Genomic DNA, 16,347 nt, shown 5'->3' with positions numbered 1-16,347 from the left:
TGTTTTTCAAATGTATTAATCATTGATTAAAAAAATATATAACCTTAAGTTGCATTTGATGACTGTTTCTAAGCCCACTTCAGAGCAAATGCACACTGGAAAGGATTATTTTTTGCTAATATCCATTATGTTATGAAAGTAATGAAAAAGCCGGGGTAATCATTGCTAATCTATGTGCTCACAGAATTTGCGATGATATCCCAAACAGACTGTTATAGACTGCCTGAATTGCCTTCAAGCAGACCAACTTAGTATAATTTCTGTTAATTGCGTTGTTTAGATTCTCACTGTCACTGGTAAAATGTCTGAGAATGCACTTAGGGTTCCTCTGATGGGGTATGCATGGCGGGTGTGGAATTTAATTTATGGTAAAAATGTTACCTGATGCAGTGGTGGAGTGAGGTACTGAGGTAAAACTCCTGTGCGGGGAATTTTACCTCACTAAAAGGATGCCAGAGCAGAAACAAAGAATTTGTAACAATATTTTGTTTCTTTTGTATTGTGTAATAGGAAGTTGATCTTTCTGGCAGTATTGGTGAAACTGGTTTGTCTAGAGTGTGCAGTGTCACCTGAAATGTGTAGGTGAAATGGTGTGACCTCAAACTTGAATTTTTAAATTGTTGTGGAGCAATGTGAGATGAACATACCTGCAGAGCTTTGTTGCAATGAATTTATTAAGCCTGGACTACAGTGGGCAGGTTATTAATTTAAAAATAGCTGCCTTAAGGATGTGGGGTCTAATAATTCTGCTGATGTTAGAAATTAACCAGAAGTAGTCCAGCATAGATTCATTGTGCAGCCTGGTGTTTTACCACTTCCACTTTTTTAAAGCCATAGTTGTAGTGATTTTGATGATATTATCTGCCATTTTTACTATGTTGAAAGCTGAAATTGTGTGTTTTGTTGTCATGTATGCAAACCTGATTATGTCAAATGATGTTCAGCCTAGGGTAGTAAGACAGGTCTACGTGTCTTAATAGAGGGGATGTAGTAGCAATCTGGTCAAGATCACTGATGCTAGCAGGTTTCTGAAAAATGACAATGGACACTAAAATTGTGGGGACATTTTTCCCACCTCTGCACTATGTCTATGCTGAACAGCAGCAGAAATTATAGAGCTGCATACCGTCTTGGTGTTCAGATAAAGCAGGCTTAATGACCAACTGTGTCTTGAATGGCCAGGATGCGGTGAAGATACTGGAATTTCTAACAGTGTCCTGGTGGTCTTGATGCATACTCAGCTTAGGTTTAGCATTTCACCGGTGGTTTTTGCATGTCTTGAATGCTGTGTTGGTTGTTTTGCTTTAAAATTGCTTGAGGGAAAGTACTTTTTGTATTCATGGAGTGATTGTTTCAGGCATGTTTATCTGGAAACATTAACACCTTTCAGAAACTGTTTTGACCTCCATTCTCAGAGTTGGTTAAATCTAAATGGTAACATTTTTCAGTATATCCGAGTATGACAATTTAATGTTTAAGCCTGAAAAATTAACATGTTAGGAATATATGTGTGGTAGATCTAGTGAAGTGGTAGTCATGGAGTCACTACTGTTTGGGATTAGAGCTCAGTGTGTTTGCTGTGACCTTGAACCATCTCTGCCAACAGTGCTGGCAGCCTCCTTGAAGGAGTTTATCCAAGTGTAGCCTTAAATCCTTCTGGTTTATGTGAAACAGAATGAATGACAAAATCCACAGCCAACCATTTTAAGTACCTAGTGTAGTTTTTCTTTGTATGCCTTTAACTAATTTTTTAGCCAGGATGAACTATGCTTTTTAAATGAAATTAATCCATCTTTTGTATTTCCAAGAGCCAGTAACCCCATTGACAGTAACAGATCTAAACTGAAAGTTCTATAATAATTTTCTCATGTTCTTTTTATTTTGTTAAAATCAGAGAGCAGTGAGGAATAGAGGTGATTGGAAAAATATTTTAGAAAGCACTTCCACTTAAAAAAAAAACAAAAACAAACAAACAAAACAACAACAACAACAACAACAAACAACAAAAAACAACCCAAACCACCGGCAAGACTGGTAAGACTGGAAGATGCCTCATTTATTACTGCCACTGCCCCTTCTTTGAGGGTCTCTGCTGTGAAGGGCCAGCACGCCAGGAGCACTGCCAGGAGCGTTACCATTCAGATAGCCTCATGCCTCTAAGCAGTCTGAGCATGACAAGAGCTTGGCTCCAGGCATTTGCAGAGCTTAATAACTCTTCAGTTATATGTAAATTACTTACACCATTTTAATGGAGCTAAAATGGCATTCTAGAAACTATGAATATACTATGAGCAGGGGACTGGTTGGCTCGGCTGGCTTTGGTTACGCTTTCATATGTATGTGCGTGCACATACCATTTTTGTGGGTGTGCACGTGTGCGTGCATAAAGTGACATTTCATCATAAAGTGACAGACACTTGCAGATAGCGTATAAGCGATTCTATTGAATGCTACCTCTAAGAGCTGTTGAAGTTCAGTGAAAGGGGAAAATGTGTTTTATTCATATAAAATCTCTCAAAAGTGGGTACTGATTTGTGATCTGATTCAACAGAAAGCGTAACATGAAAGAGGGTAAAATTTGAGCTTTGATATAGAGGTTATGTGAATCAAGCTCAGAATATTTTGGTAGGCCTTTAGAAGCTGTGAATGGGTTGGGGTTTGCCTTCACACAGTCCTTTGCAGACCATTAGCTGTTTAGACAAACAAAAAGCTGTGGAACAAATGTCTGATATTTGCTCCCCTAATTGGTGCAACAGCAGCAGCCTTTATTTACACGAACAATCGGTATGTAATGCTATGTTACAGTTCCACAAACACTTTAACCCTCATAAAAAAGCAGGCCCACCTCTCATTCCCTCCCAGCTTCACACCCTCCAGCGGGAGGATGAGAAGAGCGGAGGGTTGTGGGAGCTGGTGAAGCCTGAGCTCAGTGGAGGAGCACGGTCTGCACTGGGCAGCTCTGGCCATGTGGGCTCTGTAGGCCTATAAGTGGTGTGGTCCTGGCGGAGCAGTCCAGCTCGCCGTGGAGCTCCCTAGGCTCTGCCTATGCCTCTATGACCGAGCGCGATGATATCATCTTGTTGTCTTGTGGTGGCTGGGCTCAGCACCCACAGTTCTGACTGTGTATTTAAATTCTAAAATGCATGGTTGAGTTAGTTGAAAGAAGCTAGATGGGTATGAAGCCAAGTGTCTAAAGAATACAATGTAATTAAGACAAAGCTTAACAATAGAAATATGGGAGCCATAACCAGCTCGTATACAGGTGAAGCTGTGGCCCTGTGTTGGCTGAGTAAAATTTGACTCCTAAAGCCTACCTGATATGTAGTTTTTGTACTTAAATGCTTATGAATATCTTCTTAGAGACAAAGCTTTTTGTGTGTGTCTTCATACAGGTTAGTTAGTACATCTTGGTCTCTGTGTGCAGTTTTACTAGTATTGTGCCTCCTTAATTTTATTTAGAAATAAGCTGTGCTTATGAAATCAAGGTTACGCTGGTTGCATCTGTTGTAGATCAGTTGTATTGCTGTACAGTGAACGTTACATTTTTGTGTGAAAATACTGAAGGTGATCTTGTGATATGTGACATCTAAAGACAAGGAATAATTTTGGAGTAGGGGAACACTTTTTTAAAGGAATATTAAAAATAATTTTATGTTCTTGAAGCATTGGCAAAACTTTTTAATGAAGGTTGCTCTCTTTTAATGTTTTGAGAAGGGCCTTCTAAAAGACACTTTAATTTTAACAGAGCTGAGATTTTTGCCTGAGACTGTACAAGCTATCAACAGGATACCCTCTTCTATTTAAACAATAATGGTGTCATTGGGATGTAATAAGATAATTTCCTTTGGAACAAAATACAAAGTTTCTAACACTGACAATTGGAGGAAAATGTAGTGAAACAACATACAATCTCTTGTGGAGTGAGCCTGATCACATCAGATGTTTGGATACAAACCAGCTTTTGTATTTGAAATCACAAACTGCTTTTAGAATCTATAAGTATCCTTGTGTTACTCATCTGTTGTTCCTGTCAATTCTTCTATAGATATGAGCACTCAATTTGATAAACTAGAAGAGACTATATAAAAGTTCAATTTCCTGACTTTTTTTAACCTTTTCTGTTGTGAGTTTGTCATAAAAACAAGGAAAATTTGAGTGTAGTCGTATCAACTCTGAGATAAGTATTTACAAGGTTTTGTTGTTTGCTTTCTCTCTGAATTTAAAGTTTATAAAAGTTAATTGTACTGCAGTGGTGTCAGGATACTTGGCAAGCTGATAGCCCCAGTAGATTGGATTCAGTGCTACTGGCAAAGAAGTTTGTACAGCTCTAAGCCTCTGTGGGACACAAAACGCTATAGCGGTAAAAATACACTTAGGCCTATATAAAGCTTTTACAAACATGACTATTAAAAAAACAAGTGTAATGCTCCATCTTCCTCCAGTGATTTTACTGAATACCATATTGTACGTGACCTGGGACAAGCTGAGATGGCAGGCATGAATTGATTTCCTGAAACCATACTTCAGATATGGGTTGTTGTCTTCTGCGTTAGTAGCATTTTAATGTGTTTCTAGTTTGTGATTGATTGCTTAGGGTTTGGGAGAATCTCGAAACTTATTATCTCAGTAAAGAAAAATACAGCTTTTTAATTAATAATACAGAATTTGTTTTGCAGTGGTAATACAGTTTATAATAGTGAAAATAGAGGAATTTGGAGTTCTCTTAGTATTTATTGTCGTTAAGAAAAATCAAGGCTTTGATTTCTGTTCAGCAAGCAAGGTGGTTTTCAGGTCATATCATATTTCTTTTGGGGATAAATCCTGTGAAATTATGACTAATTGAGTTCATGCATAGCAGATTAAGAAATTGGGCTATATGCTATTTCCTTTTCTTCATTCAAACTTTGACAATTTATGAGACCTGAGGATCTGCCAAAATATCTTGTTGTTGACTCACAGCCACTGAAGCAGATTTTCCTTTTGAAAATAAATAAATAAATAAACAAACAAAACCTGCTAGTTGTCACACAGTTCAAACATTTAGCTGATCTGTCACATACTTTCAAAGGACAAACAATATGTTGTACATTTGAGACATCGAGACTTCCTCACACACAACATTTTTCAGCCAGAGGGAGTATGAACCAAGTGGTAAGCAAAGGAACAGTGTTGTTAGGCCCAGCCTTTGCTCTAACTGCTATTACTCATTTTTTTCTGTTCACAATCTTTCTTAAATACAGCTCTTCTCCGGTCCTTGAAGGGGTGGCTGTTAATATTCTGGTTTATTGGTTGAGCATCTGAATTAATATTTGGGTGGAATTGTGAAACTGAAATCCCTATTTCTAAGGCAGCAGATCTTAGACTTACCAATGTACTATACTGCTTTCCAGGATACATTTATAAAGTAATACTTGTAGTCCTTGCTAGCCTACCCGCAGCTGCTTGCTTCCACTAACAGCTGTGGAAGAAAAGTGTTATTTTGAGTTTTTCCTCCTGTAGGGAAGTCTGGCATGGCATCCCTAGGCTGCTGTCTGAAATCTGGACAGAGAATATTTTCCGTGGAACAAAAATGAAAGTAATTGATTCAGAAACGTTGGAATTCCCCCCCCCCACTAAAATGTATTGCAGTGATAGCATACTTCTTTCTGTCCCCCGCACTTCTCTGTGGGTCAGTTTTCCTGGCTGGTCTGTAGGTACAAACCTATTTGTTTCCTGGTTTGGAGGCTGGAATTATTTTCAGAGAAAGAAGTTTTGTTATTGCTGTTTTTAAGGTCAGAAGTGTGCAAATTATTTTGAATATTATCAGTTAGCCACAGAACTGTGTTTCACTATCTCATTTTATAGTCCCAAATCTAGAACTTTCAAATTTCTCTTTTCTCCCTTCCACTCTCCTGTAAGCAGGGGACCAAGGACACTCAGCTACACCAGAGTTATTTTCCCTATAGACTAAAAGGAACAGACGGCAGCCCAGGCCCATTTTCCTCTTGCAGAAAGTCTCAGATTTTAGGCAGCATTGACAGTGATGTAGTTTCCCCTCATGCTTGCAATGTGTATTTATGAGATTGTGTTCCACCAAGTGTAAAAACATTACAGTTTTGGTCTTTCCATGAATTATCCTGTCTGCTTCCTTTGCTGTACCTTCACAGTATGCAAGTTTTCCTTCCTCTTCTCTCCCCAAGTTATTTCCTGTCCTTTTTTCATAGCACTGTATTGACCAAACACCCACTTTGTCTTTGTCTGATGTTGATGGTGCGTTCTGAACTGTCAGCTGGAGAGCAAACTCAGTGTTCTGTAAAGCTGGAGTACATATTTTACAGTTCCTTCCTGTCTTTTTGCTGTGCATGTGTGAAAAATCTGAACTAAGCATCCATCAACTGTTACGTCCCTCTTTTTTTTTTTTTATGGGTAGGGCTGTGTAAGTTCAAGGTTTTCAAAAGTCATTCTATAGCTTTAAGATTTTCTTTCATCCAAGAGCAAGAATTAGTGAAAAGCCAAATAACTCAAGGGCAAGGGCATTTAGCTAAATTCATTCCTCTACAAAGAAGATAATGGTATGCCCTAATCCTCCTTTAATGAAAAATCTTTAGCTGATTCAGTTTTAGGAGTCTCGGGCTTATAATATTGGAGTTTGTGTATTTCTGTCATCGAGAGAACCAGGGAGGAGTCCTAGTGCAATGGGAAAAGTGGAGAAGAGAGAGAGATCCCTTTTATTCTCCCATATTTCTTCACTGGATGTGTGCAAAAGGAGCGCACACATACTGCAACACAGTACCTGTGAAAGATCTGTGGCTCTTAGACAGGGGCAGGGAATGTATCTGGTGGTGGGAGCAGTAGCAGTGTGCACCCACATGCCAGTCTGCATCCCTGGGTTGTGTCCCAGGAGCCCCCCCCCCCTGTCTATCCAGCGCAGCTTGTCGGCTCGCCTGCTGGAAACAGAAACTGAGAGGTGCTTTCTTGTGGATATGCTACGGGCATGCTTAGTACGGAGGCTGTAGGAGACAGGAAACAGAAGAGCAAGCTTCACATGCAGAGCATGGCATTTAACAAGATTGGGAAACCATGGTTTTAGATAAATCTGTCTTCTAGATTTGTCTAGAGGAGAACCGAAATGGATGAGCGGACACATTTCCATGCCTTTGTGATGTGGTAACGTTAGGAAGGCTGCAGAGCTGCTGGAGCAAACAGGCATCTCTGGCACAGAAATACACTTCTCAAAAGCACTCTTTTCTCTTTGTGTTGGCAGGGAGAACAGTAGGGGTTCCAAATTACAGGGGTTTTATTTTGTAACATTGGTCTCAAATAACTCCTGGTAGCTAGCATTAAAATAGGTGGCATCAGCTGTGAAAGGACATGTTTTGGAGGCAGTATAAAAAATGTTTTTGACGGTTAAATCTTCAGTGTTCCTCTCCTGTGGTACTTTGCAAAGTATTGTATCACTGAAGAACAAACTGCTACAGAAGAACATTGAGAGTATTGGATTTTCAGGCATTAGGCCCTCTCCCGACAAGTTCCCTTTCTGAACAGCAATGTTTCCATTTTTGGCAAAAATAAGTTGTTAAGAAAAATGAGACCATTTCTCAGAAATGATAAAATATGGGGCTTTCATACCAACTGAGGCCAGTATTTAAAATGATTGTTTAAAAGTCTTTACAAAGGTTTCTTTTAAAAAGAAATCATAAAAACTGAAAGGCCTGAACAGCTTTGAGTGCTACTTTTTTGTTTGTTTGCAGAAGTGTTAAGCTTGAGCTGCACCAAGGCCATGTTGTTGCCAGAATAGGTGATCTCATTATTCCCTCACTTGCTGATCTGATAGAAAACTGCCTTTTTTCTTTCCGGATCAGTAAAGCTGGTCTGGGTCACTGTGCAGCTGCATGGCTGTTGGCTTTGTCATAAAAAGAACGGGGTTTGTACAGCTGAGATAACGGGATGCCAGAACAGCAGCTCTTATGGGGTAGAGTGTCATGGCCTGTGTTGTTCTAAGGCAGCTGCTGAAACACAACGTTGAAATGGAGTAAGCATCCTTCACAGCAATGTGTTCTGAACTTTGCAAGGAGATACTTGATTGAAAATGACTCTTCTGCTGAAATCTGAACTAAAGGTAATGACTTGGGAAATACAGTGAATCCTCTCTAATGACACGTGTAAAACATAATGCATGGAGCAGATTTGCTTTGCTTGTGTCTGACTATGATTCCTGCATCTTTAATTCTCTGTTCTTTTGGACTTGCTTGAGATGCAAGTGGCTTTATCGAGCTTGTTGATCAATAAATCCAGCTGCTTAAGTGTATATGGTGTAACTGGAGAAAACTAGACTCTTTTCTGGAGTGTTTGCAAGTTTTCAGGTAAAACTTTGTTGCTCAATAGTTTGATTTGGTGTGAGGAGCACATAAAGTTACCAGGCAGATGTAAATATACTTTCCCTGTTCTGAACTGCAACTTTTCATCTCTGAAAGATATTGGCGGTTGCATGTCCTTGACTATATTCTCTGTCATTTTAGCAAGTGGAATATTTTCAGAATAAAATAATTTCTTGAAGCAGTTATTTCATATGTCCTGATTAATTTGTAGATGCTGTTGTGACATACAGGAGAACTGGTTTTGTAAAATAATATGACAGTGTCCTACTGAATTAACAATTTATGCATAATCATTAACTCTGTTTTCTGGAAAGAAACGAAAGTCTCTCATTTTGTATTCTTTTTTAAAAATCCTTTGGTACTGCAAATAATTACTAACAAGGTTATATAATACAAAATTGAAAGTATTAGTGTGGCAGAAAACCTGGACTCAAAATTTGTGTCTCCCTCAATAATAAGAAAACACTTTCTGTTTTTGATAAGTAGCTGCAATGAAATAAGCAGCCACACAAATAGGAAAAATCTCTTCTTAAGTACTGTTAAAATATCTAACCTCTCTTCATAAGCTTAAGAGTAAACAGACTGTTCTGTCATAACATTTGAGAGCTTTGGCAGCCTTAAAGAAGATTAAAACTAGACAGTTTTAGCTGTCAGTGCCCCCAGCTGCCTGCCACTCCCCTCTGTCAGGTCAGAATGTATTTCATTTGTAGTACAGAAAACCAGGCTGATTGCATTCACCTAGTGTGCCAAGCTGCAAATTTTCATGGCAGAGGTGTGCACACACAAATGGTTCAGGAGTTCCTGTCTGGGAGATGGTGACGTCCATCAGAGGAGTGGGGTAGACAGATGGTGGAGTCACAGCGTCAGTCCTCTCATCCTAATCTATTGCTGTAAGCCTGCCAAAGTCTGGGATGCCAACTATGTAATGTGTGCGTAGAAATGACTGTGACTATAATTACACAATTAACATCATTAGAGGTTTTAAGTTTTCTTTGGAAAGGGTGTGTATTAGTAAACATGCTAGACTTTTTTTAATTAAAAAAAAAAAGTTTATAATATTGAAAAAACAATGTTTTCACGTATTGTAAAATAACATTTTGATATTAGGTAGTTCATTCACTGGTTGGATGTTTAATAAAACAGGAACTCTAAGTTAAGCCTTCAGATATTTGAATGATTGGGCCAGCTGTCTTACTTTCTTGTATATATGTTTTTCAGTTATGAAAAAATAAAATGTTTTATTTAAATATGTTTCTAAACTTCGTTTTCCACAAGGTTTTATCATTTTATATAATAAAGTGAAGTATTTTAATACTCACAAACAAGACAAAAGCACTTATTTCTTTGTAGTCTATAAGAGACAAAAAAAATACTACTGGTTACTTTTAACTAGATTGTTAACCTAACTGCTGTTTCCACTGTTTGCCCCAGGGATGGGACATCCACAGCTTCACTGGGAAACCTGTTCCAGTGCCTCGCTGCCCTCTGAGTGAAGAATTTCTTCCTTATCTAGTCTAAGCTATCTAGTCATTTAGTTTAGAAACCCCTTGCCCTGTGTCACTGTACTCCCTGATAAAGTCTCTTTCCAAAGAGACTTTGTATATAAAAATGGAAAGCATAAAAGCTTCAAAATGCTAACTTTATTTGATAAAAACTTTTGAACTTTAAAAAATACTTATGTTTTTGTTGCCTTGAGCAAACAAAGAACAATTTTGAGGCATTGATAAATGTAGCTAGATCTCAACAGGTTAAAGAACAGAGCGCAGACCCTGGTTTCGTCTCCAATCTCCAGTTACCATTTGTTAGATCAGCATAGCTTGGTTCCTCTATAGTGTATATGCTGAGTTGCTGATCTGTATTGTCCTGTTCCTTTTTTCCTCCATTGTTTTCATAGCTAGCATCAGTGCAGCTGAGTAGCTGATTTCAGTGCTCTGGTCAAAAACCCACCAAATCAATGGAGATGACTTCATTGACTACTGCGTGTTTAGAATAAGCTCTTGCTATTTTTACTTTGTCATTTTGTCTCTGCTTATACACAGAAACACAGTAATTAATGTGAGCTGTTACAAGTAATCATAAAGGAAGGTCAAGTGATACAGAAAAATACAAAGACCAGAAGCCCAAGATAATGAAATGTATTGGTACTTGTGGTTTCCTTTCTGGGTTCTCCCTCCTTCATTTCTCCACTTCTTGTAGTCTTTGCTGGCTCATGTTTGCTTTTCCCTTCATTATGTTTCTCTTCTTACTCGAAGAATTCTTAAACAGAGATCAAATTTGTAGTTTCAATTTATTTCCCTTTACTAAGTGATCTTAACCCCTGTGATAACTCACTATATAGCTCACTACATCTTTTTGTATCTAAGAAAAACTTCAATAGTGAGAATGCTCTTTATGTCCTGCATCAAAATAATCAATTATTATGTAGCATTGTAATTAGAGTAGCATATTTCATCGTACTTTCAGATGAAGTGAGCCTGCTATTGAGGAAGAGCTGGAGTTGTTTTTATTGGGAGAAGAAAAGGTTTTTGAGGGGAGAAAGAAGAAATGGTTAGAAACTAGCATACTATTAATATTCAACCAAACTTTCTAATACACTCTCAGGAAAAACAAAAAAAAATCTGCTGTTGTTTAGAATATCTGAGGGAGACGATTCGCACTCAGATGCATAGGTGAGTGAAACTTGCTGCAGAGGCTTGTTCTTTTTTCAATGAGACATCCTGTTGTTTCAGTTTCCCTTTGATTATTATTCATTGTCATTTAGTAATCTTGGTTTTGTCAAGCTTCAGTGATTACTCAGCTCTCCAGCTCAGTTCAAAAGTTTATTCCTTTCAGGTTTTGCATCAGTCTGACAGAGTCTGGAGTTCCATTCTTCTAAAGACACAGCTCTTTCTGTGTCTGCATTGCCTCTGCTACTGGTAACTACTAAAACACTCATAATACACAACAGACAGTGAAGTAAAAATACCCACAAAAGCAGCTCTTACAGAAAGGAATGAATGGAGTTTAGTATTAAAAGTGCAGGTAGCATTTAATTTTATTGTTTTCTAGAACTGAAACAGTTTTGGCACATACAGCCTGGACTTCACATTCCTGTTGCTCCTGAGAAAAATATACTACCAACCTTGGAAATACAAGCATTATTTTTCCATTTTTGTTGCATAGCAAAGTATTTATTTTAAAATATCAGCTTGTTCTCTGAAACAAGCCCACAGCTAGAAGACTGTTAAATTATTTGTAGCAAAGTTTACAGTTGTGGATGACTGAGAGATGAAAAAGTTTATTTTCAAATGTCTTTAGAAGCATATTTTTTTGCTGTGAAATGGGATAGAGTGACATAAAGTCGCCATGGGGTGACAAAGTTAGGGGAAACAGTGACCTTTCCACTTCTGAAAACAACTGTTGAAAGCAAAGTACAAAGTACATACAAATGGAACTCTAAGGCATGAGGATATTGACTTCTCTTGCATTGCTTTAGGTACATAAAACTCACACCCTAAAACTACCTGCTTGTGTTTTGCTTTCCTGGGATTATGTTTACATATTCATACGGCTGATGCTAACTTTTGGCTACAAAATCAACATGGGCTTGTGAAGGGAACAATGCTTGAGTACATAAAATGGCAATACCCAAAATAAAAGCTGTCTTGAATCAAAAAAATAAAATAAAAATTTGCACTAGGATTGGTTATATGTGAAGTCATTTGATTCCAAAGCAACCAGCACCAACTCTGCATAGGTAATCTTAACTGTTGTTATTTCATAACATTTACATTCATAAAATAACAGTATCTTTCACCCAGAACTGGTCAGTCAGTTGTTTGTTTAACAATGCATATGCTTTGGGCCTTGTATAGTTTATAGATTAATTTTGTTGTCTTCAGAGTTGTACTGAATGACTGATTAAAGCAATTAATGAAATAATTTAAAGTATTTAAAACAATTGATTTTGGTAACTTTTTTCTATTCAGCTGCAATCCTCAGGCAGTCATGGAGCCGTATTTTCCTGGTTTTAAGCACATGCAGCAGGACTATGAAGTTACTCTTGAACTTGCGAGTGAGGAGACTCAGAAGAATAGGAATGCACAGAATTCTAAGACGGGATCTTATGGTGTCAGTATTAGAGTTCAAGGAATTGATGGACATCCTTACATAGTACTAAACAATACAGAAGGATGTTTGTCAGAAAATCCTCCTCCTTCTGGAAAAGATCAGAAGGTCATTTCTCAGACTGCAAGCAAACCATCCACAGAATGCAATACTGCTTTTAAACTGGAGGACAGAAACAGTGAACACACACAGTTTCCTGCAACACAGCTTGTTCAACCCTGTATGTTTAAAAGCCTCAAGATAACAAATCTGGATGAAAAGGAAAACGGACTATCGGATTTTAGAGATGGATTGCCAAAATCCTCCAATTTGTTGAACTTTCAAAGACATCCTGAGCTTTTACAGCCTTATGATCCTGAGAAGAATAACTTGAGCTTGGGTAGTTACCAGTCTTCCATGCGCAGTAAATCTACATCTTTTGCAAAAGAAGATAAAACTGAAGCAAAGCCTTGGATTTCCTCATCTAAAGTCGTGTCCCTACAGAAAACAAATACATATCTTGCAGAGTCAGCCACAGCAAATTCCAAAAAAGTACATTTAAACAGGGCAGTAGACATAGAAGACCAAAATAAGCAGGTGTTAGATTGTCCCAGTAGCACTATCAGCCCAAGTGAAGTGCACGTTTCAGAATCGTTTTCATCTACAGGAAGATCCCCGTGTGCTAGTCCCGTTGCTTATCCGGAAACTAGAAAACCTAGACCAGATGTTCTTCCCTTCCGCAGACAAGATTCAGCTGGGCCGGTGTTAGATGACTCACGAAGATCATCGTCCTCATCAGCTACTCCCACTTCTGCAAATTCCTTGTACAGATTTTTACTTGATGACCAAGAGTATGCAATCTATGCAGACAACGTTAATCGGCATGAAAACAGAAGATACATCCCATTTTTACCTGGAACTGGCCGTGATATTGACACCGGTTCCCTTCCAGGAGTAGATCAGCTAATTGAGAAGTTTGACAAGAAAGTTGATCCTCACAGAAGAGGTAGGTCAGGAAAAAGGAATAGAATTCATCCAGATGATCGTAAAAGATCAAGAAGTGTTGACAGTGCCTTGCCATTAGGGTTTGATATAAACTCAAATAATTTAGGTGAATTCAGTAAAAGCTTGGGTAAATCAGCTGAGCACTTGCTAAGACCATCTAAAGTTTGCCTTCACAAGCAGTTATCCAGAGAGCAAAAGCCACCTTCCAAAGACATGAAAATTTCTGCTCGAAGTATTGGAAAACTGCAAATGCCTGATAAAGACTCTCAGAACAGTCATTTCAGTTCTTTGCAGTATCATAAACAAAATGGAGCTAATACTGAGAGCTTCACGTTTAGGTCATCCACGCTCCCAGGACAGAATAAGAGAGAGGAAGTTAAAACAGTAACTTCTACTCTGTTGTTGCCAAACCGTATCACAATTCCATCAGATTCAGGAGCCAAGAAGATTTCTGTAAAGACATTTTCATCTGTCCCTAATACACAGGTAATTTTGAATTTACTCTTTAAGTTATGTTTTGCATTGTAACATACTAAAGTTCTTGTATCATTAGACGCATGTGTTTCTATTGTTCATTAGAACAAAATCCAGTAAGGTACTATTTCTAATTAGTAAATACAAAAATTATTCCTGTAGGTGAGGCTATAGAAAATGTGTTTTGAAAAACAATCTTATTCTTGCCTGGATGAAGGAAGATGGTGGGGACAAGGAAGATTATTGTAAATAATGTTGTAATATTTCTGAAGCAGAATGCTGAAATCTGTGGAACTTTATACAAAATAATGTTCTATCTTTTGGTGTAGTGTATGCTTCCTTCATGCAGTAAGCTAAAACTCCAATGATTCTTAGAGAACTTGAGGTCCACAGTACATAAGCTGCTTCCTTTACCGAAAGGGTTGTTGGACACTGGAACAGGCTGCCCAGGGAAGTGGTGGAGTCACCATCCCTGGAAGTCTTTAAAAGACGTTTAGGCGTAGAGCCTAGGGATATGGTTTAGTGGGGATTGTTAGCGTTAGGTAGAGGTTGGACTCGATGATCTTGAGGTCTCTTCCAACCTAGAAATTCTGTGATTCTGTGATAATAGAACAGAATGGAGAATTTCAACTGGAAAGGTTGTATTTACAACTCTGATAGGGTTACACTTTTTGACATTGTATTTTGTCCTTTTAGGCAACTCCTGATCTCTTAAAAGGCCAGCAAGATATTGCACAGCAAACAAATGAAGAGACTGCTAAACAGATACTTTACAATTACCTTAAAGAAGGGTCAGTAAGCATAATTAACTTTTAGAGGGGAGGTTATGTTTTCTCAACATTTATTTTGTATTACATTTAAAATCTGAAATTGTAAAATCAAAGCTAAATGGAATGACTGTTTCATAGTTTTGTATCTCAACTGTGTCTTTTAAGGCATTATAGGATCTCAAAATACCTAGCTAGTCAGGATATAATATCTTACATAAGATATTGTTCAAGATTTGATTAAAAGCACTTGAAATCTGTGATTCAGAATATGTTTTGTCTTTTAAATACTTAAGCTGTTAAACTTATGTGATACAGATGTTCATGAAGAACTCAAATGATGCCTGATGGGAGTTTAGGCTTGTGCTTTATAAAACAGAAAAAAATATATTTTAAGAATTTACAGAAATTCTCTTGCTGTGCACAGAATACCTTCTTCACCAGGAACTTTGTTACTTGATATTTTCTAATGATAACTTATTAAAAGGTGAGGAAGGAGGGACAAATGAATTAAAATACCTATGATGCACTCAAATGTCTTTGCATTGCTGAACTGTCATAGGTACAACTGTACAGATGTAGCAGTTTTTGGCAGCTGTTTAAGAGTTTTTGGCAGCTGTTTAATGTTTTAATGGTGCAGTAGTCAGGACTTGAAAAACCTAGTAGTAATTACTTTTAATTTCTGTATGTTTGTTGAGTAATATATATGCTGAATACCTGTCTTTCCACAGCTATGGTCGTGTAGAAGAGAGCTGCAATTAAAGAGTTCAGTGATACTTTTAAAGAAAATATTTGAAATTTAAATTGTGAACAACCTTTCTTCAGAAGATTTAATGAAATCATAGTTGAGATAGTTTGACTTATTTTTATAGTAGATTTTTATGGTTGTGATTTTCAACAGTTTGGACGCTTATTTTGAATTTGTTTTGATGTTAATGAAATAGTGCCTTTGATCACATCATTGCTTACTTCTCTGTGTTTTAGAAGTGCTGATAATGATGATGCAACAAAGAGAAAAGTCAACTTGGTTTTTGAGAAAATTCAGACATTAAAGTCAAGAGCTGCTGGAAAGACACCGGTAAATTTTTATTTATTTTTTAATGTTTGGGCTTATTTCATAGTGATGCAGTGTTCAAACAGTGCTTTGAAAGTTTGAATCCCCTCACTGACTTGAATGAGACCATTCTTGTAGTTTCCCAGTGGTGTAGCTTAATGTTAATCATGCACTGAAGTGCCTTATAGGAAAGATTTTTCTTGACAATTTAAAAAAGAATGTAAAGGAGTCTGCCATGAGGACTGTCTTGGGGTTCATTTATTACAAGAAAAAAGAGATGCAAACTTAACAATAAATCTCTCAGACATCAAAAGGTTGTTGGATCGAAGAAAAAGCCAACCTGTGTAGCTTTTAAGAATAATCTTGGAACATCTTCTCATTATAATGATGTAAATAGATACCTAAATAGAGAGTGTTTTAATGTGCAATTTTGAAAACCAGTAAGCTAGGATATTGTTTAAAAGCTATATTACACTAATATCATTTGACAGTTGCCTTCTTAAAATGTTTTTGTTTCCTGCCATGTGGTACACTGCTTTTTCAGTTCTAAAGCAATGGGAAGAAATGTCCAGTTGTTGAAGTGATAGCATAAGAAAGGCTAAAT

The 16,347-nt window shown here is 37.5% G+C and overlaps 1 protein-coding gene across 9 annotated transcripts in view; it reads left to right on the top strand.

The window, feature by feature from the left end:
• CGNL1 (cingulin like 1) overlaps positions 1 to 16,347 on the top strand; it is a 68,397-nt gene that overhangs the window by 15,255 nt on the left and 36,795 nt on the right. For 8 of the 9 annotated variants that reach the window (XM_084532336.1, XM_084532341.1, XM_084532343.1 and 5 more), the window contains 3 exons: positions 12,326 to 13,934; positions 14,619 to 14,713; positions 15,674 to 15,767. In XM_084532336.1, coding sequence (XP_084388462.1) covers positions 12,326 to 13,934; positions 14,619 to 14,713; positions 15,674 to 15,767 — 1,798 coding nt within the window. The remainder of the gene's footprint in view (positions 1 to 12,325; positions 13,935 to 14,618; positions 14,714 to 15,673; positions 15,768 to 16,347) is intronic. The other variant, XM_084532337.1, reaches the window with a different exon arrangement.

This window comes from Aythya ferina, assembly GCF_964211825.1.
Source record: "Aythya ferina genome assembly, chromosome: 11".
In the NCBI taxonomy this organism is placed as follows: domain Eukaryota; kingdom Metazoa; phylum Chordata; class Aves; order Anseriformes; family Anatidae; genus Aythya; species Aythya ferina.
The sequence above is the reverse complement of the archived record's forward strand: the minus strand, read 5'-3'. Positions and strand labels throughout refer to the sequence as shown.